The sequence below is a fragment of the Phyllopteryx taeniolatus genome, chromosome 10 (genome assembly GCF_024500385.1).
Source record: "Phyllopteryx taeniolatus isolate TA_2022b chromosome 10, UOR_Ptae_1.2, whole genome shotgun sequence".
Classification (NCBI taxonomy): Eukaryota; Metazoa; Chordata; class Actinopteri; order Syngnathiformes; family Syngnathidae; genus Phyllopteryx; species Phyllopteryx taeniolatus.
Window position 1 is genome coordinate 28,385,164 of NC_084511.1, and position 27,109 is coordinate 28,412,272.

General features: G+C 41.3%; 1 protein-coding gene across 1 annotated transcript in view; it reads left to right on the forward strand.

The window, feature by feature from the left end:
- Nucleotides 1-27,109, forward strand: part of atoh8 (atonal bHLH transcription factor 8) — a 31,776-nt gene that overhangs the window by 2,746 nt on the left and 1,921 nt on the right. The window contains exon 3 of the mRNA XM_061787242.1: nt 7,503-7,694. Within this exon, the coding sequence (XP_061643226.1) occupies nt 7,503-7,694 (192 nt within the window). The remainder of the gene's footprint in view (nt 1-7,502; nt 7,695-27,109) is intronic.

Consider the following 27,109-nt stretch of genomic DNA (forward strand, 5'->3'; position numbering starts at 1 on the left):
GAATAGCATCAGTGTTGTGGTTATGGCTATTTGAAAACAAAGGGTGCAGCTACACATCTTGACAGACAATATAACAATACTCCCAGGCATATATTCTTTATCCTCTCTGAAAATGACTCATATAACTGCAGTTTACTGTGGACTGTCTCTGTGTCAGTTTGACTGTGTAATACAGCCCGCAGGTGGCCAAGGCACAATGGAGCAGCACAATGTCCATTGAAGTGAAGCAAAAAATGTGGGAAAAACTGTTAAATTCTTTAGCTTCGCTTAAATTTTTCTGTTTGTACAATATTGTACTGTAGAGTGCTATTTACTTTACAGAACCCCCCCTCCTTCACGGACCGAATTGATCTCGTATCTCAAAGAACCACTGTGCTTGATTGTTCGGTTATGGACTTGGGGTTTTTTAATTTGTGTTTGTGTCCCCTGCAATGCTCCACATGGACGGACACGGAATTTACAAGTGAAATTTGGTGGCTTTGGGATGAAGTGCTGCCTTCACAAGTGCAAATAATGGGGAGGTCAGACAGGGGCAGCTTTGCACATGCCTTATTGTGTTCTCATAGTCTACAACATCCATCCATCCATTTTCTGAGCCGCTTCTCCTCACGCGGGTCGCGGGCGTGCTGGAGCCTCTCCCAGCTATCATCGGGCAGGAGGCGGGGTTCACCCTGATCTGGTTGCCAGCCAATCGCAGAGCACATACAAACAAACAACCATTCGCACTCACATTCACACCTACGGGCAATTTAGAGTCTCCAATTCATGCATGTTTTTGGGATGTGGGAGGAAACCGGAGTGTCCGGAGAAAACAACATGTTCCAGAAAAACTTGATACATTTGTCGCTAGTCACTTTAATAGTTCACCACTAAACAGGTCTGAATAGAATGACAAAGTATGCTGACAACAGTTGCATGAAAGTGACTTCCCTCTCAAACAGGTTGATTTCAACAAGGCTTAAAATAGGGGATAAAAAGTGTACTATAATGCCTACTTTAACAAGCAACCATACCAGAAAGCTGCAGACGGTATTTTATCAACCCATACACCAGTGACATCATGACCAATCAGTGGTACTGCAAAAGCAAATAGATTTATATAATATAGCGCATTTCATACACAAGGTAACTCAATGTGGTTTACATGATTAAAAGCATTTAAAAACAAAAAACTAAACAACAGCTTATAATCATTTAAAACAAAGAGATAAAAAAAATACAAATACAATTAAAACAGCGTACAGTGCAATAGATATAATTTAAAAGTGGAAATGCTCTAAAAAGCAGGGTAAAAAAAAAAATAATAATAATAATTTTTAACCTGGACTTAAAAACATGCACACTTTGGGCTGACGTCACTTCTGTTGGCAACTTATTCCATTTGTGTGCAGCATAATAGCTAAATGCTGCTTCACCATGTTTGCTTTGGACTCTGTGCTCCACTATTTGACCGGAGTCTGTCGATCTCAGAGCCCTACTGGGTTTATATCCCATTAGCATTTCATTCATGTATTCAGGACCTAAACCGTTTCGTGACTTATAGACCAGTAGCAGAACTTTAAAATCTATTCTAAAGCTGACTGAGAGCCAGTGTAAAGACTTTAGAATTGGAGTACGGTAATATGCTCTGACCTCTTTGTTCTGGTCAGAAACCGAGCCGCAGCATTCTGAATGAGCTGAAGCTGTTTAATGCTCTTTTTAGGTAGTCCAGTCAGAAGACCATTACAAAAGTCAAGTCTACTTCTCCTGGTCTGCTAGACACATGCATGCCTTCACTCTGTATATGTTGTACAGATGGTATAAGGCAGTTTTAGTAATTGATTTGATATGATTGTTGAAAGTCAGATCGGAATCTATCAGAACACCAAGGTTTCGGACTTGGTCTTTGGTTTTTAAAGAGCGTGACTCCAGGTATTTAGTAACAGCAATGCTCTCTTCTTTATTGCCAAAAACAATTATCTCAGTTTAATTGAAGAAAATTTGGGCTCATCCAGTTATTTATCCGTTTTAGACCGTGACACAACACCTCAATTGAACTGTAGTCATCTGGAGACACTGCTTGATATAACTTTGTGTCATCTGCATAGCTATGATAGTCAAAATTAAAGTTTTGAAGAATTTGACCTAAGGGTAGCATATACAGGCTGAACAGGAGGGGTCCAAGAACTGACCCTTGAGGGACCCCATAGGTCATTGCCATACGATGAGATTGAACACTTCCAATGGTTACAAAATAACTCCTTTCCTCCAGGTAGTCCTACCCACGTTTCCAACGTCTCCATAAACTTAGTGGCTCTCATTTATGTACCTTTTCTTAACAGACATAGAGGTTGTCTGAACTTTTGGAAGAATCTGTAATTCAAAGAATACACAAAAATGGTCAGAAATAGCCACATCCTTAATGTCAATTTCAACATCCTTAGAGATGACCAGGTCTAAGATGTGCCCTTGAGTGTGGGTTGGACTCTTAATATGTTGAGAGGTCAAATGTGTCTAGTATAGCAGAGAGTTCTTTCGATTTTTTTCCCCGTTATTGTCATCATGAATGTTAAAGTCTCCCGTTATGACAAAATAGTTGTAGTCAGTACAAATGCCTGACAGCAGTTCTGCAAAGTCTTCCATAAATTTTCTATTGTATCATGGAGGCCTATAAATTATTAAAACAATAACCTTTGGGTCACCTCTAACCAAAAAACAGAGATATTCAAAAGAGCTAAAATCACACAGTATAATTTCTTTACACTGAAATAATGACTTAAAAATAACAGCAATACCGCCGCCTTTTTTCCCTATTCGACACTTGTTCATAAATAGAAATTTTGCTGGTGTTGCCTCATTTAAAATGGTATTACAGTTACTTTCTGTTAGCCACGTTTCATTTAGTAACAAAAAGTCCAGATCATAGGTTGTAATGATGTCATTAATTAACATTGATTTATTACCCCGTGACATGATATTGAAAAGAGCCAGTCTCGCAGAGATAACTGGAGACAATGGTTTGATAGATTCACATTTTATCCTCACTAAGTTTGTAGTTCTACTTTTTTGTGCCATATTTCTTTGACCAACTTTCTGTCCCTTGTAATTACAGGGATGAAAAATGCCTGATTTCTGTAGGGGTCCGACTTATTCTGGAAAAGACCCCGCAGATATCAGTCAGATTTGCAGATAAGGTTCTTCATGGGTAGAGGAGGGGCCCTTCGCATTTTAGTGGACGGTGGTTTCAGGCGAGGTGGGATGGGGGGGGAAGAGCTTGGCGTGGTGTACGTTGGATTCCAATACTGACAATAGTCTTCATCCTGTCCGTCATGCCTAGCACAGAATTTAGGCTAGTAGAGAGTGAGTTTTGCGTTGGGCTTTGCTCCAATGTGGCAGGGAGGGTTGTGGGAGATTCAACGTGCTGGCTCATCTCATTTGTCATTCGCTCCTCCGATTGTTTGGATGACGCTGATGAATCAGTCTGCGCCTTGTGTCGCCTTATCTCCCGTTCCTCCGATTGTTTGGGAACAACTGCATCTTTTTGTCCTTCAGCCGTGTCACCAAGGCCAGTGTTTTCTTTTTGGGCCGCTGAATGACGTACACAGTAAAAAATGTTGGTCACCAATAACTTAACCCCTTGTCTATTTAGACAGAAACCGTCTGCCTTGTAAAGATGTCTGCGCTCCCAAAAAAATGCAGAAATTGTCAATAAAACTCACAGATAGTGCAATACACACTTCTTTGAGCCACTTATTTAATTGACTGAGCCTAGAGAAACGTTCATCTCCAAATCGTAGAAGTTGGAGAGATCCACTAATAAAAACCTCAGCATCCAAACATTGCACTTTTGTTAGGAGATCAATGAAATCTCGCTTCAGTACCTCTGATTGCTGCTTGAGAACATCCAAGACCACTGTGTATATAATGACACATTTCACAGTTGTGTTCTAATTAGGGATCTCTATTTTTTTGACACCATGTCATTGGTAAAACACAGTACATATAGACACGGACAACCATTCGCACCCACATTCACACCGTCACTGAGTGGGAACTGAACCCACGCTGCCTGCACCAAAGTCAGCCGAGTGTACCACTACACCATCAGTGACTGAAATAACCTTACTTTGTAATTAAAATTTACATTTGGTAGATAAGGCCTGCTGCACACTGCGCGATGGCGGTCGAACCTGATTGGACCGAACCATCGTATAAAAATAAGAGTTACCAACGCACTCCCGCACATTGAGTGATTGGATATAATGACTCCCTGAACAGCGAGCCTGTATAGGCGTTTGATGCTGTATATGCACTATATTGTACTTTATCACATTTATTAAACCATAAAAAGATAGATTAATCGTTAAGGAAGAAGCGGGTTGCTAAAGAGAGAGGACGTGGGTGAGAATAAAAGCGAGAGTGTGGATATTTTAAAGGAGTCTCGCTGACTCCATTCATTTGAATGTACTCAGCTCGGTACGTACCGTTAATAAATATATAATAACAATCCCGACTACTGCGCTGACTAGACGATGGACCTCCATCTTAATAAATGACGTGACGTTCACGACGAAGAGCGCGTGTCATACGGCTGTTCCGATTAAATGTAGTGCACGTTTATTCACCCAATCGGAATAGGACATATCACATGTAAACAGGTGACCGGGGATCTTCAATCCGAATGATTTCGGAAGTCGGATGACAATGACAAAAAAGTCTCCATGTAAACCCAGCTACTGTGTGGTAGGTCAGCTGAAAACGAACACTTCACCTGTCAATCAAATATACGTTGACGTCCGCTGGAGTCAACTGGAGTCAAGTGATGGCTGATGCTTTTAACAACTACTTCATTGAATCTGTGTCAGAAATCTCTTCTAAGTTTGCAGTAAAACAAATGAAGGAATACCCTGCATTGTCTGCAACGCAGTTCTTTACTATTACAAATATTACTGAGACCAAAGTTATCGATTTAATTCATTCACTCAAACCATCTAAGGCAAAGGATGTTTTTGGAATGGACACGAGCATGCTCAAAGATCTAGGTTCAACTCTTGCTCCTCTTATTGCCTCAATCATTAATCTTTCAATTTCATCTGGTCACTTTCCAAAGGCCTGGAAATCTGCTATTGTTACCCCTGTCTTTAAATCCGGTGACTCAACTTCTCTGAATAACTACCGACCTATAAGCATTCTTCCGGCCATTTCCAAAGTTGCAGAAAAATGGGTGTCAGAGCAGATTGTCCATTATTTAATCAGCAGCTCCCCCTCTCTCCACGCCATGCAGTTTGGTTTCAGATCCAAGCATTCCACTGAAATGGCTACATGCCTCTTCATTGAGAAAATAAAATCTTCTCTCGACAAGGGTGGAGTTGTAGGGGCGGTGTTCTTGGACCTCAGGAAAGCTTTTGATACAGTAAATCACTCTATTCTTCTTACCAAGCTCTCAAAATTTAACTTCTCTCACAAAGCTGTGAGCTGGATTGAATCATATCTGCATGACCGAACACAATCTGTATCAGTTACCAACTGCAGATCAGAGTCTCTTAGGCTAACCTCTGGAGTCCCTCAGGGATCAATATTGGGCCCCCTTTTATTTAGTCTTTATATCAACGATTTGCCCACTGTTTGCTCTGAAGCAGAGTGCGTAATGTATGCAGACGACACAGTTTTCTTTGTTCATGGTCGCTCCAAAGATACTGTTGCTGCTAAACTCACTTGCAGGAGTGTCAATGTCCTGTGTCACAACTTGGTTGCAGGAGTGCTGTCTACAGCTAAACGTTTCTAAAACTGTAGGCATGTATTTCACTAAAACAAATAGAGTATCACCTGACCCCGACATACTTGTTAATGGAGAAAAAATGCAAATTGTCAGCCAATACAAATATCTTGGGTTAATAATAGATTCACAGCTTTCCTTTAAAGCCCATATTGACAAATTGTGTAAAAATATCAAATTAAACCTCGCAAATTTTCGTGCAATTCGGAATGAAATGTCAACTGAAGCTGCAAAAATTTACCTGCATTCGATGATTGTTAGTCACTTTAACTATTGCATAACCAGTTGGTCCCAGGCTGGTCAGAATGCAAAAAAAACCATTGGAAGTTTTGTACAAACAAGTAATTAAAGTGATGGATAAAAAACCAAGGCACTATCATCACTGTGCAATTTTAAAAAAAATACAGTCTTTTAAACTGGGACAGTCTTCACATATTTGCAGATTTAAATTTGATTTATAAAGTACTGCATGATTTGGCCCCAGCTCCTCTGGCTGAGTTCATCAGCCAAAGAAACAGCTCTGAGCGTGTCACTCGAGGCTCTGTCAGAGGTGACCGTCTCATTCCTCTGCGCAGGAGCACTTTCAGTAAGTCAGCCTGGCCAGTGAGGAGCGCTGGTGAGTGGAACTCAGTACCTGAGGAGGTTAAACTGCTTACAACATACAAGGCCTTCACAAAAAAACTGAAAATGTGGCTAGTTAACACCTATAGCTGCCAACACTAAAAGACAAGTATGTTATGTTGTCTTTTTGTTATGATCAAAAAAATTATGGTTTTATTCTCTCTTAATAGTATAGTTTGATTATGTATCCTGTATTATATTGTCTTGTAGATGTATTTTACTGCTTTTTTTACATCATGGCCAGGGGACTACAGATGAAAACTAGCCTTCTGGCTAATTCTGGCTTTTTTAACCATGTGTACTTCATGTGTTTTATGAAATTGCATTGTCCCCTTTCAAAAATAAACTGATAAACAACTACTGGCTGAATAACGTGTGCCACTGAGGTTATGGTGTAGAAACAGTTAACTTTCCTGTGTTTGTGTTAATTGGGACTAACACACACAACAACCCGGAACGAAGCGCTGCTGTTTTCAACGACATCGGCGCGGTGGAGCGAGCTGTTTAGCTCCTTAACTCGCTTGCTCGTTAGCTTGCGAATAAACAGTTAACTTCCCCTTGAGTGTTTCTGTTGTGTGAGTCTACGCGCTGCACATGGGGCAAGGCTGCGGAGTACTGGACGATTCCAACACGGGCAAGAGTGTACCGGTCCGCAGGCGTTCCGTGAGCCCACTCGTAGCTAATGACACAGCCATCCAACTCTCTCAGCTCACTGAGTGATCCGCACGCCGGCTCACCGCAACTATGACAACTTATCGATTCCGAAAAAAACCATCGTGTCCAGTTGATATAGTAATTATCGTGACAGGCCTACCAGCACCGCTCAAAGGTGTCACTCATTGACTTTGAATTGTATGAAGCTTTACAATGTATATAATTAATAAAATAAATGGTTGGTACTTTGCAGATTTCATCTATTGCAGGGATTTTCTGGAACGTAACCTCCGCGATAAACAAGTTATTACCGTCTATGGTTTTAATCAGGATTCTCCAGTTTGCAACTTTTCCTCACTTCTAATTAGTTCACTTACCATTTTTGTGAAAGAACAACGAGGTTAGCAATACCCAGTAGCATTGTAAATGTGGAAATCTCTTATTCTACTCCTCTCCCATTATTTAATTCCAGGTGCCTTGCTATTCCTACGGGCAGAAGCTATCCAAGTTGGCCATATTACGAATAGCATGCAACTACATCCTGTCCCTGGCTCAACTGGCTGAGCTGGACTACAGCCCTGACCATGGTAGTCAAAGCTTCTCCCAGTGTGTGGAGCAGTGCACTAGGACCCTGCAGGCTGAGGGCAGGAGCAAGAAGAGGAAGGTGAGGATTGATATTCTCAGTTTTCTGGAGTCTCACATCCTGAAAACTAAATGTTTTTTTATGATGCTGGTTTTTATTGGTCGGTTGGTGGAATGATTTTTTTTAAGTATCGACAAAAGAAATCACAAATGATCACTACATTTTAACAGGCATGGGCCCATGAGAGAATGAACGCTGTGCCATACACAAACTAGCAACCAAATGGTTTTTTGTTTTTTTTTGACTCAGGATAAGGTGGTATTTCAGCATTTACCCGTTAAAAGGGGGCTAATTACTTTTGTAGAATAATAATATGCTTCATAATAATAATTTATAAGAATGAACACAAACCTTTACTCAATGGCCAAACCTTGGCCCGTGTGAATCTTTGCTCGTGCCTGTTCCCTTCCTGTCCAGGTTGCAGCATTCCAGCTGTCGTGCTGACTCATTCTTCCTTGATTACCACTTGCGCCTCATCCTGGATCAGCAACCTCTTGGCTGCAATGTAGTGTTTCTTCTGATACTTATACCAGGTCCACTGCCCTCACGTGTCCTCCACTTCTGCCCTGATGTGTGTGTTTGTTTGGTTTGTTTTTTTGAGCAAATGGGAGTACTTTGTATCACAGTTCCACTCATATACCGATCTCTGTGATTACGCATCGTCCTCTTCTGCACAGAGAACGGCGCCATGTCTCCGTCGAGACTGTCAGTTGCGCCACATTTAAAGGGAATGAGAGGAGCGGCTTTGATAGGCGCCGACTGAAGTTGGCTGTAAACACTCCCACAGTGTCGCAGCCCGCCACCCTCAGACCCGCCGGCCTGCGCTGGTCTATAAAATGACCAACAAGTCTCATCCGTCTCTGGTGCACAGTTGCCCCGCCCATCATGCAGGATTTACCCCATTCACGAAAATAGAGGCCTAGATATCGATATTGAAGCCCCATGAGCATTTTCATATATTATGTGAACTGAACACCTGGTCCCTTTTTTCAAAACTGTACAGTGGAGCTCATCTTCACCATTTTCAAGCTCCATGAGCCCATGTGACCAACTGAATGATGCTTCATAAGCTTTCTGGGACTGAGGTTATTCTCATAGTCAAAGTTCCTCTTAGTTGGTGTCACCATCACACTCTCAAATGGTGCCGTTTATGATATTAAAGACTGAGAGCAGGTTGTAAGAGTAAATCTCGGAAATCTTGTGGGTGCAACTGTAACACAGTCTGGGTGAACACATTGAAGTGCTCCAGACCCCCGGGTACCTTTTGAGATGAACAATATCAATCTGAAAAGACCAAGTGGTCTGTCAGCAAGCATCAGACAAGCCTGATGAAATAATCTCATTCTTCAACACAGCTGTGAAGTGGTTCCAGTATACAGACACTTTCCAAAAATATGAATATCTTGGAAAAGTTTCTTTATTTCCATAATTCAAGAAGTTTCAGGGCCAACACTTTAAACAATTTCAAGTATTTATTTGTTTATTTTGACAATTTGTTAATTTGGGTTTCCAGCTCATAAAACCCACAAAATCAGGAATTCCAAAAATAAGAATACTGTGAAGAAATCATCATTTACTTCTCAGTTTTTTTTGTGGAAAAAAAAGAAAGAAATTAGGGTCACATTAAATCAATCAAAATATGGTACTTTCAAAACGATATGTTAATCTTCAATACTTGGTTGGGATTGCGATTGGCTGGCGACCAGTTCAGGGTGTATCCCGCCTCCCGCCAGATGATAGCTGGGACAGGTTTACCAACACCTGCACTGGACTGTGCACTCCAAATCATGACTGACTGTGGATATTTCACACTGGGCCTCAAGGAGCTTGGGTTCTGTTCTTCACCAGTCTTCCTCCAAACCCTTGGACCTTGATTCCCGAATTAAAGGCACGCTTTACTTTCATCAGAAAAGAGGACCTTGGACCAGTGGCCGACAGTCCAATCCTCCTTCTCCTCGGCCCAGTTTAGACGCTTCCTACGTTGGCTCAGACTCAGAAGTGGCTTGACCCGAGGAACCCGACAGTTGTAGCCCATCTCCCGGATGCATCTGAATGTGGTGGTTTTTGAAGCTGTGACTCCCGCCTCAATCCACCCTTTCAGGATCTCTGCTAGATTCTTGAATCTTCTCTGTTTGATAATCCGCTGACGCCCACGGTCATCTCTTTTTCTGGTGCATGTTCTCCTGCCACATTTTGTCCTTCAGCTAGACTTTCCATTGATAAGCTCGGGCACGGCACTCTGTGAGGAGCCAGCCTCCTTGGCTATGAACTTTTGTGGTTTACCTATCCCATGGAGGGTATCAATGATGGTCTTCTGGCCTGTTGTCAAGTCTGCAGTCTTCCCCATATTGAACCCAACTGAGACAATTGAACCAAACTGAAGCAATTTAATGACACCTGGGGAAACCTGTGCAGGTGCTTTGAGTTTAGCAGATGATTAGTGTGACACACTCCATATATAACATTTATGGCCTGCAAAATTTGGGCTGATTTCTTCCCAGTATTCAAATGTTTTAAATTCCTGATTTTGTGGGTTTTATGAGCTGTAAATCCAAATTATGTAAAAATAAACCAATAAATACTTGACACTGTTGAAATTGTTGGCCCTGAATCTATAATCTATGAAAGTTTTAACTTTTTGAATGGAATTATGGAAATAAATGAACTTCTCCAGGATATTCTAATTTACGTTTAAAATGCGTTGACACAAAGGGGACCTTAGGACTATTGCATGGCACATACACAACCACTGCATACTATTTCCGGTTGTTTTCATTTGCAGTGGAACCTCTAAGGCAGGGGTGTCAAACAATTTTTTTTGTCTCGGGCCGCATTGTCGTTATGATTTCCCTCAGAAGGGCCGTTAGAACAGTGAAACAATACAAATGTTTAATCATCACCAAAACATATTATTACCATTACGCAACAAATTGAGGGATAACTAGTTTTGAAATCAGAAGACAAGGATAATAGTTTGTTCAAGTATTGTTTAAGGTTGTTTGGTAACAGAGAAATGCAATATCTCGACATTATTGTTTATTATTATGACAATTTGGAATCAGATTTTAGCAAAAATCACGGAAGTTGACGAGCATGATTTGCTTACGTGGGCCACATAAAATTATGTGGTTTTGTGATTTTATATATATATATATATATATATATATGTCAAGGGTCAACTTCTCATCATAAAACTTGTATTAAACATGGGTAGGGCACTCAGAATATGAAACAAAAATGTCTATCTCCATAAATGATTGTAATACATCGCTAGACTTAATATTATCGTTTATTTATGAATACTACACACTCTTTTCACTAAGACACATTTCACCATTTGTAGCATCCATTTCCACTTGAATTGAAGTTATGAAATAGGGCAAAAGCCCAACAATGGGATAACTGTACATTTAATATTTTAAGTAACATTTAAATAGTCTTAACTGTCAAACAAGCAGTGTTGGGCAAGCTACTTGGAAAATGTGGTAATTTGGTTAACTACACTGAACCTACCCAACACAAAAAATGGAGCCAGCTAAGCTACAATAAAATGAGCACTAATTTCGAAAATCTTTATCCAATTATGCGTTTTACTACCACTGCAATATCAATGTCTTGGTCTAATGCAGTGACAGCACTGTGTAATGATTATCATATCTCATACAGTGCAACTAAACAAATGATGTACTATCACAGCAGTTTTCGTCATCATTCTTCAATATTAAATTTAGGCTTTTTAAAATATCAAGGACCAAAAGTTAAATTGTCGGTCTAGTAAACTGACCTTTGTTCATTTTCGTTCCTTTGACTTTCTGTCTCACCGTAATCAGTTAATATCAGATATGTTATAAATATTCCGATCTCCTTACATGTGCTAAAAAGTTGGCAGAGTACAGAGAAACTTTGGATGTAGTGGCAAAGACGCAACATGAGGACAAAGTGGCTGCCGTGAAGAACTACGAAACTGTACCGACACAATTCAAACATCTGCACCTGTGTGCGAAGACACAGAAATAATAAAAGTTCTAGACTTTTTTTTTTTTTTTTTTTCTGCTGAGAGGCTTCAAATCAGGTCATTTGAATTTCTCCAGCTGATCTACATCACGAGCGAAGATCTCCGCCTACCTCTCCGCTCCCGAGCCAGCGCTGTTAGCACAACAAACACTTGTGGTCTCACAAGTGGGTCTTTTACACGGCGGTCTTAGCCAAATATGGACAACACAGATACAAAACTGGGTCAAACAGAAGTAGATGCTAGAGGGGCGTTTCCTCGTACGACAAAAACGTGTTTTTTCAAATGAAATTTACACTTTTAGAGAAAGTCCATCGAGGTCTAAAATAGTCAAAATATGGGACCTTTAACTGAGGCAAGGGAGGCCTGCCGTTCTTTACATGTTTTCCTGTGTTCCTTTTTGACCTCCTGGATGAGTCATCACTGTGCTCTTGGGGTTATTTTTGACCATCACACGACCACCACCATGTTTGACTGTTACTGTGATGTTCTTTTTCTGAAATGCTGTGCTACATTGATGCCAGATGTGACGAGACACACACACCTTCCAAAAAGTTCAACTTTCATCTCAGCAGTCCTTATAATATTTTCCCCAAAAGTCTTGGGAATCATACACATACAGCGGATGAAATACGTATTTAACACGTCACCATTTTTCTCATTAAATATATTTCAATTTCACCAGATGTTGGGAACAACCCAAGTAATTCATCCATCCATCCATCCATCCATTTTCTGAGCCGCTTATCCTCACAAGGGTCGTGGCCGTGCTGGAGCCTATCCCAGCTATCTTCGAGCAGGAGGCGGGGTACACCCTGAACTGGTTGCCAGCCAATCGCAGGGCACATAGGAACAAACAACCATTCGCACTCACATTCACACCTCCAGGCAATTTAGAGTCTTCAATTAACCTACCATGCATGTTTTTGGGATGTGGGAGGAAACCGGAGTTCCCGGAGAAAACCCACGCAGGCACGGGAAGAACATGCAAACTCCACGCAGGCAGGGCTGGGAATTGAACCCCGGTCCTCAGAACTGTGAGGCAGACGCTCTAACCAGTCGAACACCGTGCCGCCCCAAGTAATCCATACGTACGAAGAAAGAACAAATAAGACCAGAAATTACGTTGTGTGTAATAAAGTATGTGAAATGACACAGGGAAAAAGTATTGAACACACCAACTGGTATTTATGTAATACTTTGTACAAAAGCCTTTGTTTGCAATGACAGCTTCAAGATGGAGAAACTAGTCGCATGCATTGTGCTGGTGTGATTTTTGGCCCATTCCTCCACACAAGCAGTCTTCAAATCTTGAAGGTTCCGTGGGCTTCTTTGATGGACCTCGAGTTTCAGTTCTTTCCATACATTTTTGATTAGATTCAAGTCAGATGATTGGCTTGGCCATTCCAGCAGCTTTATTTTTTTTTTAAAACAAATTGAGCGTTTCCTTGGCACTATGTTTTGGATCATTATTCTGCTGAAATGTCCACCCTCATTTCATTTTCATCATCCTCGTAGATGGCAGCAGATTTTTGTCAAGAATGTCTCAGTACATTTTCCCATTCTTCCTTCCTTCAATAATGTGGTTTACCAGTACTATTTGTGATAAGCAGCCCCACACCATCATGTTCCTACCTCCGAACCTCACTGTTAGTATGGTGTTTTTAGGGTGATGTGGTGTGCATTATGGCATCCAAACAGTTCAAGTTTGCTCTCATCCGACCAGACTATATTCTCCCAGTATTTAACTGGCTTGTCTAAATCTTGGTCAGTAAACTTTAAACAAGCTTTGCCATGCTTTTTTTTTTTTTACAGCAATGGGGTCTTGTGTGGTGAATGTGCATACAGGCCATGGCGGCGGAGTACATTACTCACTGTTTTCCTTGTGAGAACAGTACCTGCTAATTCCAGGTCTTTTTGAAGCTCTCCACAGGTGGTCTTTGGCTCTTGAAGAACTTCTGATTATTCTTTGCACTCGTGTCAGGAATCTTGCGAGGAGCACGAGGTCGAGGCAAATTTATGGTGGTATGATTGGGTTTCCACTTGCGTATTATGGCCCCAACCGTGCACACGTGGAACGTTCAGAAGCTAAGATATGTGCCTGTAACCAATGCCATCGTTATGTTTCGCAAACAATTTGTTTGCGATGGTCTTGAAACAGCTCTCTGCTCTTACCCATCATGAGATGTGTCTTGACTCACACCTTGGCAATGAGACCTTTTTGAAGGCCATCAAGTTGGATTGAACCATCTGATATTCATTTGCGCTAACAAGGTGCTGGATTGCTGTTTGATTATTGATATATTCGAGGGGTTTTCTTGGGTTTCCATGCGTTTTTGCACCTCCCTTCACGTGTTCAATGCGTTTTCCCTGTGTCATTCCACATTTTTACAAAACTTATTTTCCGATCTTATTTGTTGTACTTTCTTTGTATGTATGGATTACTAGGGTTGTTCTCAACATCTGGTGAAATTTTCAGGTCAATAGCACCTTTGGAAGTATATTTAGTGAGAAAAATGGTGACATGTTAAATACTTATTTCAGCCGCTACAATGTGTGTGTGTGTATATATATATATATATATATATATATATATATATATATATAACCGTAAATATACGTGTGTGTTGCCCTTCAAACACTGCAGATACAAGTGCATAAATGATCCTAACTACTACTTAAACTCATTATACGCTTGTCTTTATACATTCGTAATAACGGTAAAGACATGCAATAGTTCCGACACTTTCAAAAAAAATCATAATTCATTCTCATAATTCTCAGAAATACCATTTATTTTGCTGTCTGCGATTGTGTGAATGCAAAATGGCTGCCTCATCCTGGCACTTCAGCTCACAGATCCCTCTGGTGTATTGCAACAACATGAGGCATTAACAGAAAACACAGCTTGAGAGACAAAGAAGGTCCGTTTTGTAAAAGAAACAAAAAAGGAAGTCTGAAGACACTAAGAGGCATTTATGTTCGTTTTCATGGAAACGGCATATTAAGCAAAACGAGAAAAATCCTGTCTCCACATATGTATTTAGCATCATCAGAAAACACTCCAAATCATGAAACTTAATTTCAGACACCTAACAGTGAATACATGTTTGCATTACAAGTTTGAAAAATATTACTTTAGAATGTTTTTTTTTTTTTGGTAGAAACGCTTTCTGATGGATAACGACTGTCATTAATTCAAATACTCATATTAGTGAAATTGATTGATTGTCAAAAGGAAATTCAGTGGGCCATGCCTTTACCAGTATAGATCAAATTATGTGAAAATAAACCCATATCTGTCATGAAATCATTAGAATTTATCAAATAGTACAACTCTAGCATCAAGCTTCATATTTTACTCAAGACGAAAACTCTGAGGGCTGTCTATCGGCGTACGTGCCAATGTGTGTGTGTGTGTGTGTGCGAGCGTGAGCACATGTATGTGCGTTCTCAAAGTCCCAGACACCAGATGTTTAGAGTGGAAGGGAAGTGGAGCTGGCGCCATGAAGGGCAGAGGGCAGTGAAAAGGCACGCGAACTGAAACCACACACACACACACACACACGCGCACAGACACACACACACTTGGCACATTCCCCAGCAGCCTTTCCAACACATTCCCCCACTCTGCCTCTCCGAGCCATCTGCTCCAGCATACTTTGAAACAAGGAGAGGAAAAACACAGTCATCATCAGTTTGTCAGACAGCAGCAGCTGGTGGAAAGAGGAGGAAGAGGTGTGTGCGTGTGCGCGTGTGATGAGGAGTTGAGTGAGTGTCTGGCAAGAATTAAATGTTTTTTTAAATTTTCTCAGAGCCGCGAAGTCTACGGACACGGCGAGCAGGGTAAACACGTTTGTTTCTTTTTTTATTTTACGCCATCATTGACACGAGGAATTAGAACAGTTTACAGTATATACTAAGGACTGTATGTAGTGTGGTTATTTTCATTTAATAAAAAGCAACATCATTTTCCATAGCACCCCCGAGGTCAATTATGTGTGTGTTTTTTTTAATGGCCAGTTAATTATTTTTTTATCCCTCTGGGTTATTTTCATATAATTCGATTAATACAATTTTTTTTTAGAATTTAACAATTTTTGTAATGCCGCCTTCTATGCGGAAACAGCCATGCTTTAAGTACTGTTTTCAAAGTTGATGACTTAAAATTTTAGGTCATAATAGTATAGACAATCAAGAGGTAAATACACAAATTTCATGGCAGTACAATGCAAATGTATTTGATCAGCAAAATTTCTTTAACTTTTATGAAAAAAAAAAAAACTCATCAGTGAAATGTATTGATTTTCAAAATGTAATTCAATGGGATATGTCTTTACTGTAATTGGTTAACTTGGAAAAATGACACTTATATTTTCCTACTTTCGTGCTTGTACAAATTAGTTCTGACATTGTATGACACAGTCAATGATTGACAGCTGTCTCAACTTCTGTTTTTTTTTTTTTTTTACCCTCCATATTCAACTTAAGATTTTTTATTTACACGCAATACAAAATCAAAATACATACATGTAGGACTACATTGGATTTAGCACTGGACCACAGACGTTTGTCAGACCACTAGAGGATGCCACAGTCTCTTCAAGAATTAAAGGATTTTCATTCTTCTTTTAATAATGATCCCTACTCATTTTTAATGGTATTCACTGAAAGATGGGCAAAGTGGCTTTTGGTCAAATGTCAAATCTGTACATGCTCTGCTGCCTCACAAGTTCCCTCAAGCTTCTTCAAACTTAAAGGCGCAATTGTTCTTGGTGAAAACAACTATTGTGTGTTTTTAGTTGACCTGTATATGGGTCATTTTCATCAAATTTGATCAGTAACAGTAAAGGCATGACCCAATAAATTTCCTTTTGAAAATAATTAATTTTACTGTTATGAGTACAGTTATTGTCAGTTGTTATCCATCAAAAGGTCATAATTGTTACTCTGGAAAAAAAAAAAAAAAGTAATATTTTTCAAACTTTTTATGCCAAAATGTCTTTACCCTTATGTGTCGAAATGAAGTTTTATGATTTGCAACATGTTTTCTGAAAATGCTAATTACATTGTTGGATATATAGATGTTCTGGCCTCACTAGATGTTTGACTGCTTCATCCAGCGCGACCGGCAGTTAACAGACGAGATGTTTGTTATGGCCTTTAGAGTCCATTTATTAATCCCTTAATTTTCTTTTCTTTTTGTACAAATTGTAAAAGCGAGAAATACAGTACAACATTAGAAGTGATCCAAATTTCTGCCTAACATTGTTTTCTAGCTACATTAGCATACATCTATGTCAAGATGTAAAGAAATAAAGTACAAATTATCACACTATAAAGTGCATTGTTTAAACATGAATTTCCTTATAAAACATGCATTCTGAATTCAAGTAAATAGTACAATAAAGGTACGCTAACATAGTTAGCCTAATTAGCACAACGCAGGTCCGCTAGCTTAGGATGCTAACAGATGCCAACTCGTGAAATGACTAGTTTTTAACACATTTTTAGCAACATTTGTATCCTCAAAAAACATTCATTTACTTGTCAACACATTATAGCTTACAGAGAATTCCGTGTTTTATTACAAATTGTCACTTACAGCCTTACGTGGACCAAGAGTTCACCAGGTACGTGTTGCTCTTCGGACATATCATTGAACACTGACATTAGTCAACTCAAGACAATCTGATGTACACCACACATTTCACCACTGGAGGGTGCTAACGGTCAACATAATAAAATGCAAACACAACATTACAACAACTAAACCATTACAAACCAGTGCTTCGTCAATATTTTGAGGAAGCAGGAGAACAAGCTGAGTGACGGGACGCAAGTAGAAATGTGGAATACGCTGCTTGACAACTTTCACCTCTACCTTTCTGATCTTCTTGTCTTCGCTCGGGTTGCTTTTATTAATGAGCCCAATCAGCCATTCATTACGTTTAGCTTGGTCATCTTTTAACAAGACAACATCACCCTCTTGAATCTGTTGAACCCAAATCTGTCTGTGAGACTTCGAATGTGTTGCCATTGCTTTTTGTACATATCCTTTATGTCAAATGTTCCTTCTGGAGCTGACATAGACGTTGCTTTTTGCGTTAGAAGCATAGAGGGTGTCAACACAGTGGGTGAATCTGGACATGAGCATGCCGAGCATTGATGATCGCCATAACTTCAGCCATTAGCGTTGTGAGAACTTCATGTGTGTGACGTGTAGGACCTAACTGCAATAACATTCCATCTAGAATGTGGCGTGCCGTGCCTATGATTCTTTCCCAAGAGCCACCTATGTGTGATGAGTGTGGCGTGTTAAATGTCCATGTGCAGCCTTCATTGTCGAGGTAATTTTGAATCACAGAATTGCCTGTTAAAACTTTAACTCTCTGCATGCCCCGATAAAATTGGTGCCATGATCTGACCCGAAAACTTTGGAAGGCCCTCTAAAGGCTTCTTTAAACTCGCGCGGTGACGTCACTGCGGCTGTCTCGCACGTAGTTTGCCTTTGCACTTGAGCGCAACCCACGCGCTCAGTTTTGAAAATGTACTGCAGTTCACCTCCATGTCGGGGGTGTCGCTACGGCTGGTATTGGCTAGGACACCACAGGGTGGAGTTTCCTCTGCATTTTTGGGGCCATTTCCGGTAGCCGTTTTTACTTTCCTTTCAGTAACAAGGAACAAAGCAACAACAATGGCAACAGTGGAACAGAGTCTGCTCGAATAGGACCTAGATGACCAGATGATGCATTTAATTATGCTGCAAAATCGATCGAGAAGGGAGCGGCGTAGATGGTATGTAGAACCGAGGGGAACGCTGAGTACGTCATCACAGCATGTGACTAAAACGGCCCAATCACGAGAGATGATGACCGCGGCGTTTGAGGCGCAGCAACAACTTTTGCCATGTGCTCGTCAAACTACGCAAAAGGGCCGCGCGGGCCAATTCGTCGGTCACGTGATGCAGTGTGGGCGTTGTCGGCCACGCGAGCGCAGGAGTATAAAGAGGCCTTAGTTGGCCAAAAACCTTCTGAGCGCATTTATGAAGCATGAGGTGGACTTTGACTCAATAAATTCAATGTGAACTGCATAAGTTCCTAAGCAACTGAATAAAACAGGCCCAACGTTTGTTTTCTGTGGCACCACCCCTGGTCTCACGAGTGACTACACTCCGGGGCCCAACAACATCCAAACCATCTCGGGTGAATGGGATCTCTATGTCGGTCCTCAGGTAGGTTGGCCATCTTTTGTTCCAAGGGTCTACCTCTAAGCTTGCGACAAGTGACACACTGATAGCTAACACTTGAGACAAATTTTCTGGCTCCAACTATCCAAACACCTGCAGATCGCAGCGCTCCTTCAGTAAGGTGGCGACCTTGGTGAGCAACAGCTCAGTGATAATGCCTCACTAACAGAGTTGACACGTGATGTTTTTTTAGGGAGTAGTAGTGGGTGTTTTTCGTCATATGAAAGATCAGCTAGTGACATTCGACCTCCCACCCTTAACAGTCCATCTGAGTCAATAAAGGGGTTCAAAATCCACAAGGGGCTTTTCTTTGAGATTTGATCTCCTTTCAACAATTTTTTTAATGTCCTCTCTGAAAGCATATCGCTGAACACTTGAGACAACAGCCAGTTTAGCTTGTGTTTGAGGGCTTGTAGTGTTTTGCTGTGAAGCTCTGGACTTGGACATCTCATTCGAGGTATGTCACAACTCAGAACACCAGCAATTGTGACATACTTCAAATGAGATGTTTCCACGATGAGAATCTTTCGAATCATTGTGGGTTGAGAGGTGTGATGCTGACTTTTGTGGCGGTCCTTGTGTCAGGAATGGGGGTCCTGTGAACCAGTATGTTTGTGGCAATAGACTAGCTGTTATTGCACGAGTAGCAATGTCTGCTGGGTTGTTTTCTGAAGGGACATGACTCCGCTGAGAGGGAACAGAAGATTTTCAAATTTGAGAGATTCTGTTTGACACATAAAATCTTCGTGAGGTGTTGTAGATGTAACCTAATACAATCTTACTGTCTGTATAGTACTTTACAGTGTGGAACTCAAGGTCTATTTCTTGGCATATGAGGTCTGCCATTTCTAATGCAAGGACAGCGGCACATAGCTCTAGCTGTGGGATTGTGTGAGCTGGCCTTGGTACTAATTTGGCCTTTCCCATGATCAATCCAGTAAGGGACTGTCCACTGTCATTGATAACGCGCAGGTAAGCGACTGCTGCTATCGCTGTGGATGAAGCATCAATGAAAACACAAAGCTCTTTATGTCGAGTTGAAGAGAGAGACATTGGAATGTAAGGACTGTGGATGTGTATTTGTTCTACTTCTTGGATGGAATCTTTCTATGCTGACCATAATCTTTCTTTGACTGGCGGTAGGGGGTCGTCCCAGTTTCACAGGTGAGTTCCCTTACGAGTGCCTTTCCTTGTACAGTTATGGGTGCGACAACACCCAAGGGGTCGTACAAACTATTAACAGTGGATAATACGCCTCATTTGGTGAACAGTTTTTGCTCTTTAGACACTTGAAAAGTGAAACATCTAATTACAGACTCCAGCTGATGCCTAAACTTCTCTGAATAGGCTTTCATATCTTTTGTGAATTCATTGACTGGAAAGGCTTCCATGACTTTGCCACTGTGTGAGGAAATTTTGTGCAAGTGGAGATTTGACTCAGCTAACATGTTTTATGTTTTTCGTAGAGGTTCATTTGCTTCAGGTTTGGTCAGAAGAGAGCTTCGACCATTGTGCACATGAAAGTTCCTGGTAACAAACTGCACTGCGTCTTGGCCGTATTCCTCTTCTCCAATTTAAGCTGCTTTGTGAAGCCCGTAGATTGCAACAGAGGGAGATGGTCAATTTCCAAACACATGAACTGTTGTGCGGTACTCTTTTATGAGTACCCCTAGGAAGACGTTGAGATCTGGGCCGCTTAAGAGGAGTACCATACCCTCATGTATGACGCTTGAGTCAAAAAACACGCGAATCTGACTAGGTTTTCGTGGATGGTACACCCCAAACATTGGGAGATACCAACACTCCTCTTCATGCTTTAGAGGGGGTGGCAACTTCTGCTTACTGATTGTCAAGGATTTTTTGCATCAACTGCACAAAGTGTTCTTTCATAACAGGTTTTTTTGTCTAGACTTCATTTGTATTCAGTCTCTTTAAAGCCTGCTCTCTATTGTTTGGTAAGCGCTGCCTGGGAGTACTGAAGGAAAGGGATGCAACCCAGCTGTTTGTCTCATCCTAATACATTTAATTTTGCATTATAGTGAGAACCTGTTCATTTTGCTGTGAGGGTGCGAGGTTTTCATCATTCATACTCTTGATAAAGACTGCGTCACCAAGGTAGTGTTTGTATTGCTTGGTAACTGTCTGTGGAGTCTTTAATGTCCTTTATTTGCTTTACTGCATTTTCTTTTATCTGCAGGACATTGGTGCATGGACTGAGATACGATGGATGACCGTTCATCAACGTGTTAGTTTTGTAGGTCGTAACTGAAACTGGTTTTAAACACACGTTACCCACGATGACCCAGCAAAGGTCGAAGCGCTGGGCAAAGGGTGCATTGTTGGGGCCATTGCACTGCTCTCTCACTTTGTGCAATCTAAGGATGTCCCTACCTAAGAGCAGCAGAATTTGTGCATTTGGATCTATGGGATGTATCTTGTGAGACAGTGCCTTTAAATGAGGGTGGGACTACGCAATCTCCGGTGAGGGCGTCTCGGAACGATCCTTTGGTATCATAGCAGTTTCTAACATTGGAGGCAGTGGCACTGTTATGTTACCATCCATAGACTCAATAATGACGTATTTAACCTTTCTTCCTCTCACTTCTAAAACAACTGAACATGTCTTTAAGGTATACACTTCTGTGCTTCCTTTAACACTGAAGTGATCAAAAAAGTCTTGAGTGTACAAGAGACTGATTACTCTGCTCATCCATAACCGCTCGCACACTCTTCGCATGTGACTTTGAGTTGACAGTTTTTGGCTTGGGGCTTAGTTGATGCACAATATTTGAAGCATATTTTTTTATCTTTCAGATATGGTTCTCTCTTTTCTATAGGCTTACTATGGAAACTGCGGCATTTTCATGCAGCGGACATTGTTTTTCAGGATCCTCCATGTCATCTGCTGTCTCTATACTTTGAGCTACTTCAGTCTTTTTACTGAAATCATACGGCGAGTACTACTTTTAACAGGTTTGTCAAATTTAGTCTGAGCTGCTGACAAGAAGGAGAAGCTAGGATCATTTCTTATGCATGCTTGTTCCGGTACAAAGCTAGAAAATGTGACACTAAACTGCTCTTTGTATCTGGATTCCGGGAAATCAATTTTTCTTGCAAAGAATAAGGGAGCTTCTCCACTATGGGATTAACACCACGAGCTGTATCTAGAAAGGCTAGCCCCGGAAAATAACCCTCTGTTTTAGCTAATTGTAGTTCAAGTAAGAGGTCTCCTTGTTCAGTTAATTTACTTGAGTCTCTCGCTGTGATTTTGGGAAAGTTTTCCACCTTTTAAAAAAAGAGTATGTTCCAATTATCTCAGGAGCTCCGTCACTTCCTTCCAAGCGTTTCCAAATCAGTTTGAGTGCTGCAGAGACATCATTTATTGGAGCTCCACTAATTCTCTTTGCTTGTTCGGTTGATTTTGGGCCAAGCCATTTTATAAGGAGATCCAGCTCTTCTTTAGGAGACAGAGACAAGTCTTTAGTGGTATTCAGAACGGAGGATTTCCAGCTACGATCATTTTGTGGGTTAGAGTCAGAGTAGCTGACACAAGTTCACGTCTTATGAAGTATTTAAATACATTACTTGGTGAAGACATCTGCTGAGGATGAGTATACGATGAACTTTAATGATGCTGTAGGTCAGGAACTTGATAAGTTATATTAGGCTGGGGGTGTTGATGTGTAGTTGTAGACTTGTACTTGTTGAATTTGCTGTGGGTTTTCCTGTTTGATTGCAGGATTATTGCTAGGCAATGGTAGGTCAGCACTTGATTTCACCTTGCTACAGTGGGGAGAGTGGGTCTGTGTTGGTTATTTGCGGCTGTGTCAGCTCTTGATTGTCTTGTAATAGTAGCTGATGGGCAACGTAATCGTGAACCTTTTGCTTAGAGTCAGAATCAGAATCATCTTTATTTGCCAAGTATGTCCAAAAAACACACAAGGAATTAGTCTCCGGTAGTTGGAGCCGCTCTAGTACCACAACAGACAGTCAATTGACAGAGAACACTTTGGAGACATAAAGACAAAGCCACCGCTTCTTTCTTTTCTTTTAAGATGTGTAGCTGAGCCTGCATTTGAGCTTGTCTCATAATTCCAGCTTCCTTTTCTGCATAGGCCAACTGCGCTTGTGCAGTTTTGGCTCGCGCTTTGAAAGCTGCTACGCTTGCAGAGGACCTTGAAGAGTATTTTGAAGAGGCAGAACATTGGGATCAGACATGTAGCTCTGTTGATGCTTTTGGGACTGCATGACTTCTAAATAGACTTGACACCGATCTGATCGGCCTGATCGGTATTGGCCAATATTTAGCATTTTATGCTGATAGGCTTTAATGTTACATAATTCGCCCATTGATCGGCTCCGCAAAAAACATTTACTCCACGTCGCCATCGTGCACAGTATATTTGAATCCAAAAGATAGATTATTTGTAGCCTTGTCGCGTGTCTTTTGACGCAATACTGTAAATATCTGGCGGCCAATAAAGTTATTTAAGTCTCGGCGCCCTTTGCACAATGGTCATTGCACCGGACTATTGCAATAGCAGTCTTTCGAACTGCTCCAAGTGCTAGAGGACTCTGCATCTTTTTGCACAATTGTACCGGCATTACCAGATAACTATTAACCCTTTACTGCTCAGTGACTGTTTTTTGTCAATGTCTTTATGTCTCCAAAGTGTTCTCTGTCAATTGACTGTCTGTTGTCGTACTAGAGCGGCTCCAACTACCGGAGACAAATTCCTTGTGTGTTTTTTGGACATACTTGGCAAATAAAGATGATTCGGATTCTGATTTATTAAAAAAAAAAACATGTCAGTGGTGTGTGACAGACAACACCTAATGCCCGGATCAGACTACAAGACAAATGTGCTCTTTCATGATTGCACTATGTCAGACTACTGCAATAAAATCTTGTATTCCGATACCACCGCATCCCGTTTTTTACTATCATTGGGCTTTATCTTATCAACTCAAATGCGAACGGATACACTCGTTACCCTGGCGAAGACAACAAGAGTGGATCGCGCCGACTGTATTATAAGAACAAAATGGGCAAAAAAACGTGTGTTGGTGGTCACCGGTGCTCAGGAGAGGACATTCGTTTAAGGCTTGCTTGAGGTATGTTCCCGTACTTTTAATACAATACGGCCCGCAAGCAGGTAACAAAACGTTATGTAGCCTAGCAAGCTAGTGCTAGCGCTAACGGTTGTGCGTAAACATGCTGCCGTTCTGTCGAATCATCCTCTAAAGTTTCAGTGTGGGTGAAGTAATTTAATTACAGTAAGTTAGCACCCATTATTTCTATTATGTTGGTTTGACCTGACTGATTAGAATACATGACCTGACTAGAGCAGTGATTTCCAACCTTTATCCCACATCCCAAAAACATGCATTAATTGGAGAATTGAACAGCAAAACATGAATTTCCTTATAAAACATGTATTCTGAATTCAAGTGAATAGTACAACAAAGGTACGCTAACATCGTTAGCCTAATTAGCAAAACACAGGTCCGCTAGCATAGGATGCTAACAAGTGCGAACGTCTTAAATGACTAGTTTTTGACACCTTTTTAGCAACAATTGCATCCTCAAAAACATATGGATTTACTTGTAAACACATTATAGCTTACAGCGAATTTCGCGTTTTGTCACAAATTGTCACTTACAGCCTTACGTGGGCCAAGAGTTCACCAGGTACGTGTTGCTCTTCGGACATATCATTGAACACTGACATCAGTCAACTCAAGACAATCTGATGTACACCACACATTTCACCACTGGAGGGTGCTAACGGTCAATATAATAACATGCAAACACAACATTGCAACAGCTAAACCATTACAATAGGAATTTCTCCAATTGCTTAATATGCCTTTTCCATGAAAACACAAATGCATTTCATGTCTTCAAAGTTCTCTTTTTTTTTTTTTTCACTCTTCTTTGTCCCTCAATCTGTCTTTAACGGTAATGCCACTGGAGAGAGCATCATGAGCTGAAGTGCCAGGATAAGGCAGACATTTTGCATTCCCACAAAAGCAGACAGCAAAATACATGTTCTTTCTGAGATATAAATGAATATGTATGTATTTGTGAAACTGTCGGAACGATTGCGTCTTTACCATTATTACGTTTAGGATTGGAAGACAAAAGTGTAATGGCTTTAATGAGTAGTTAGGATCGTTTATGCACTTGTATTCGCAGCGTTTGAAGAGCAACACGTAAATTGTGCAACTCACACGATTTTTCTGAAGCTTTTTATATCTTTACCATTGTGCGAGAAGTGTATTTTAGTGGGCCCCCACCATTTGCTCTGTCAATAAGGATAACCTTAAGTAGGAATGCCTAAAATTTTAAATCATCAATAACTTTGTGAAAATAGGACTTAAAGCATGGCTATTTCAGCATGGGAGGCATTTACTCATATAAAACTAAGGTGGCATAAAAAAATTGCTAAATTAGATTTTTTTTTTCCTGACTGTTATTGATCAAATAATATGAAAATGGCCCATATGCATCTTAAGGACTTGGTCATTGGTCACATTACAACACAGGTGTCAAACTCAAGGCTTGGAGGCCAGCTCTGGTCTGGTCTCATCATTTTATGTGGCCTGCGAAGGGAAATAGTATGCATCTACTTCTATGATTCTTGCTAAAAATCTGTACCAAAATTTAAAATTGTAATATGTACAAACCCCAATTCCAATTAAGTTGGGATGTTGTGTAAACAGAATAAAATGATTTGCAAATCCTTTTTAACCTATATTCAATTGAATACACTATAAAGAGGAAATTTAATGTTGAAACTGATGGAGTGATTGTTATTTTTTCTCTCCAAATAAACATTGAATTTAAAGCCTGCAACAAATTCAAAGAAGCTGGGACAGGGGCAACAAAAGACTTGGAAAGTTTAGGAATGCTGAAAAAAGTCGGGTCCTCTGGGCCAAAGAGGGATGTGCCCGGAACACCTCACCGGGGAGGAGTCCAGGTGGCAAAGGGCAGCCTTGGCAGAGTCCAACCCTCACTGGAATTGTATTTGACTTGCTGCCGGCAATGCGGGCCAAACTCTCACACCAGTGACAGGGACCGAACAGTATCAGGGGGTCCGATAGACCATGTAGACTGGTTGGGCAAACTCCCATGCACCCTCGATGACCCTGCCAAGGGTGTCGAGGTGGTCCACTGTTCCATGTCCAGGACAAAAACCACACTGCTCCTCATGAATCTCAGATTTTACTTCCTGCTGGTCTCTCCTCTCCAGAACCCCTGAATAGACCTTACCAGGGAGGCTGAGGAGTGTGATCCCTCTATAGTTGGAACACAGCCTCCAGTCCCCCTTCTTAAAAAGGGGGACCACCACCCTGGTCTGTCAATCCAGAGGCGCTATTCCCGATGTCCAAGCGTTGTTGCAGAGGCATGTCTACCAGTACAGCCCTACAACATCCAGAGCCTTCATAAACTCTGGGTGAATCTCATCCACCCCTAGGGCCTTGCCACCAAGGAGCTTTTTAACCACCTCAGTGACTTCAACCCCAGAGATAGGGAAACCTGCCTCAGAGTCCCCAGACTCTGCTTCCTCATTGGAAGGCGTGTCGGTAGAATTGAGGAGGTCTTTGAATGATTCGGCTCACCAACTCACAACGTCCAGAAATGAGGTCAGCGGTGCCTCATCCCCACTATACACAGTGTTGATGATGCACCGCTTCCCTCTCCTGAGACGTCGGATGGTACACCAGAATTTCCTTAAGCCGTCTGACGTTTTCCATAGCCTTGCCAAATTCCTCCCATGCCCAGGTTTTTGCTTCAGCGACCACCAAAGCTGCTTTCCGCTTGGCCAGCCAGTACCCATCACCTGCCTCCGGAGTCCCACATGCCAAAAAGGCCCGAGAGGACTCATTCTTCAGCTTGACGGCATCCCTTACCACTGGTGTCAACGAACGGGTTCGGGGATTGCCGCCACGACAGGCACTGACAACCTCACGGCCACAGCTCTGGTCGGCCGCCTCAACAATGGAGGCACGGAGCATGATCCACACAGACTCAGTGTCCCCCGCCTCTCCTGGAACGTGGGCGAAGTTCTGCTGGAGTTGGGAGTTGAAGCACCTTCTGACAGGGGACTCTGCCAGACGTTCCCAGCAGACCCTCACAATACATTTGGGTTTACCATGTCAGACCAGCAT